The sequence below is a fragment of the Buceros rhinoceros genome, unplaced genomic scaffold (assembly GCF_000710305.1).
Source record: "Buceros rhinoceros silvestris isolate BGI_N320 unplaced genomic scaffold, ASM71030v1 scaffold34375, whole genome shotgun sequence".
In the NCBI taxonomy this organism is placed as follows: Eukaryota; Metazoa; Chordata; class Aves; order Bucerotiformes; family Bucerotidae; genus Buceros; species Buceros rhinoceros.
Genome location: NW_010414047.1, coordinates 32631 through 36230, shown reverse-complemented (window position 1 = coordinate 36230; position 3600 = coordinate 32631). Strand labels below are relative to the sequence as shown.

The following is a 3600-nucleotide window of genomic DNA, read 5'->3' as shown; positions in this document are numbered from 1 at the left end:
GGGTTGCTCACGCTGCTCCATTTCTGAGAAGGAAAACAAGAAAATAGGAAAACAGTTTGATTAAAGTGAGTCACCACAGTAAGGAGCAACTATGACAGTAAGGAGTAATTCACGTAGCCAGGACGTAGCCGTCAGGTTGGGAATTTGCTCAGGTCAGGCAGGTCGACTCTCCCATTCTGGCAACAGAGGACTCCAGCCATTTCTCAAAACCTTTATTCCAATCTCTTTCTTGATTCAGTTTGCATTTTTGCCTGGCTGTAATGTTGCACACCAGAAGGAGTTTAGGTAAAAAATGAAGTGGAAGAGGCAGACAGATTTGTGGCAAAGGAGAAACAAGGTGGATTTCGAACCCAACTAGCTCGACTCAGTCTCATTTACTCATCACTCTTTCGAGACATTTATATCAACAGTCAGGATTCAACAAACAAAGAGAAACCTAAACAGCACTACAAGTTCAGAAATGCAAACAACAACAAAACCAAAGCAGCAAACCTACAAATCTGGCACAAAACACGTACCCAAGCAAAAAAGGCAAAAGCAGGCACTGCGTGGAATAATGTACCAGCTTCCACAGACCTGGGCCTGGTCGACAGCGAAAAACCCACCTATTGCATTAATTAAAAAAAAAAAAAACAAAAAACAAAGCAGAGGCATGAGATGCAAAGGCGAGCATCAGCATTATGTGCTCCTGGGGAATTTTAACCAGGGCAGCCTTTTTAAGACCTGAAGGTCTTGCTTCGTTCCCTGCCAGCGTGAGGAAGCCAGCTGAGCCAGCAGAAGTAAGACGGATGACTAAATTCTCACTGCATGTGCCAACCGCCGTGGAGCCAGTGGTGAGGGGGAGGAAGCAGCGAAGGGACCACTCGACGGGAATGGAAGCGCTTCAGTCTCAACTCTTCCATTCCAGCCAACATGCCAAGCAGGGGCTGGGCAGAGAAGCAAAGGGAAAACCAAGACCTTTTGGGACGTGGTGAAAAGGGGAGTTGGGAAGCAGAACTGAAGGGTGATGCTTTGCTGGGAAGTCTTGAATCCCAGCCTGCAAAAATATGACCACTCCTACAAGGTCAGTAACTGCCTGCAGTTTATGGAACTACTGCGAGAATCTCCAGCTGAACTCCTAGCAGAAGCCTGTGAGTGTCAGAGGGAAAGCAAGATTTACAGACCCCAAGGTATCAGCTCATATTTGCAGGAAATAAAACTTCACAATTTTCCATTTCCTTATTTAGCCTTTGGTTACCCAACAATCACCTTCCTCCCGCTGGGTGGTTAGACCCCTCCACCCCGAGAAGAACAGTGAGCCTGTTTACTAACAGAGGTCTCCTCGGTGAAGGAGGCAAAAATACGACGTGGATACGATTTCCTTCTGCAAACACACCAGGACTGGAGGGGGAAGAGACCCCAAAGTTAAGCACGGCACTTGTGCACAGCTTTGTCCAGTGTGGTCTAAGGGGATGCTCCATGCACAGATCTGGCAGGAGGTGTGATACCTTCCAGCAGACTGCCTGAAGTGTCGGACAGATGGACTAGACGTCAGCCACCCGCTCTTCAGCAGCCCTGCTACACGTGGCATTCAACACCAACTGACCGTAAGAGTCCTAACGGAAAGCGGGAAGTGCTGGATTTACCCCACAGGAGTAACAGGGTAACGTAGAAATCGTAACAGAGGAATACGGAGCCGTGGTAAATGGAAGGGACACGGGTCAGCAGAGGACCATGGTCACCAAGTCAGAAAGCACTCATCTGTGATTTCAGCAACAGACACATGCAGAGACAACTCTGCCTCCTGATTATCACATTTTCTAAAATTAAGGCTTTTCTACATGCTTTTGCTAATTTTACAACCAGTGGCAGATGGGGATGGCCCCTGATTTTGCTCCAGCTTCAGCAATTCCCACATCAAATCACAACCTAAACGTTACCAGAGCGTAATCCTCCTCGTTAAAGCTTTACAGACTCGTTTCCACACAACCCCCACCCCAAGACTGCCCTTACCCAAATGACCCTTGGAACGTCGAGCAGCATCTTCAAACAACCTTCAGAAACTTCTTTTCATTAACACTCGAAGCACTCCGTGGAGTGCCAAGAAAATCTTGTTTCTGCCCTCGAAGAGGAAATAACCAGTCCAGCGATCCAGGGACTACGCCGTACCTGCTCCTCATGGGTGAGTACTGCTTCCTAAATCAATGGCCCCCAGCTGATGCTTTTCTACCCGTTTCTTCTCTCTGGCCACAGCATTTTCTAACAAGTCACTTGCTGTAACATCCCCGGGAAAGGGTTATTCCTCTTCCACCTTCTAAGACTACAAAAAAAATACAGATGCACGTGTGCGCACGTACACATACATGTCTAAAAAATTATCATGTTTTCTCTTAAAAACCTAAGTTTTAGGTCCATTACTTAAATTCCAAATTTTACTACTTTCAGAAAGTCAGGAAAATTCTCCCCTGCTGGTTATAACTTAGGAAAAATATGGCAACTTTTGAGCTGTTTTTGCTCGTGCACCCACTAAGGGATGATGGAGGGAGGGAGAAGCCCGTAGCCACACGCTAATGGATGGGAGAACCATGCCTCTCATTTCAGAAAAACATTTCAAAACGGCAATTAAGCATCTCTCAAGTGCCATTAAGAGCCAACCCCCTGCTGCCTGCCTGAAGAGTGTGTCTACAGTCTGAGACCTATTGACCCCACTTTCTGCAGGAAATCGGGCAAATTCGAGCCTCCATAATTTGCTAAAGTCTTCCAGATTTCTGCTTGGGAAAAGCAAACCATACAGGCAATTAATGCGACAGCCACCTAATTAAATCTCCATTACAGCAGCAAAGCATGAAATGGATAATGACACAGGGATGGGTGCTCCCAGTCACTGCTCCAGAAACCAAGCGCTGAAGGAACATTTGCCCCAGTCCTGTTTTTATGAACTTTCTTGATGAAAATTCACAGGAACTTTGGCTCTCAGGGAGCAGAGCAGAGCAAACAGCGTGGGCTGCTCATCCATCACCTTCCTTTAACAAAGCGCTGACGCTCAGCGATGGATGAGCCAACCCTTCGCTCTTGCCCTCCCACCTAATATCATTAGAAGAAGCCAGGATAATTCATCTAAGATTAACAGATTATCTGCTCTGAATCATTTTTATGGACAGAAAGGATCAAGCTCAAATGCCAGTTTCCTGAGAGCATCCTCATGTCACGTAAGCCTCATGGTCTTACCTGGGTGTCCCCTGAGTACCACCGGAAGGGATTTGAAGAGAGGGCAGACACCTTACAAACTGCATCATCAAACGGCCCCCAGGAAAACAAGGCTGTGTAGGATGTCCCATGTGACAGGAGAGTGTCAAGAACTTCCCAGCCACCATTCAGCGGGGAAACTCAGAAACAGCACCTCAGCAGGATGCACCGTCCCTGCTCCCAGTGGGACTTCCCCCTGCCTGTTCTATTTTAACAGCCAGGCTGCTTGTTGTCACCACCCATCAGTGAAACCATGCAGAGTGGACACCAACGCCGCGCTGTCCTTTAAAAGCACAGTGGGAAGGACAGCAGCATGTTGAGCTTGGACTGTGGCTGCACTGTTCCTCCGCACACCTCGGCAAACCGGGGGGACAC

The 3600-nt window shown here is 47.7% G+C and overlaps 1 protein-coding gene across 1 annotated transcript in view; it reads right to left on the bottom strand.

Moving 5' to 3' along the window:
• Positions 1–3600, bottom strand: part of EXT2 (exostosin glycosyltransferase 2) — a 54699-nt gene that overhangs the window by 19935 nt on the left and 31164 nt on the right. Inside the window, exon 8 of the mRNA XM_010136974.1 lies at positions 1–23. Within this exon, the coding sequence (XP_010135276.1) occupies positions 1–23 (23 nt within the window). The remainder of the gene's footprint in view (positions 24–3600) is intronic.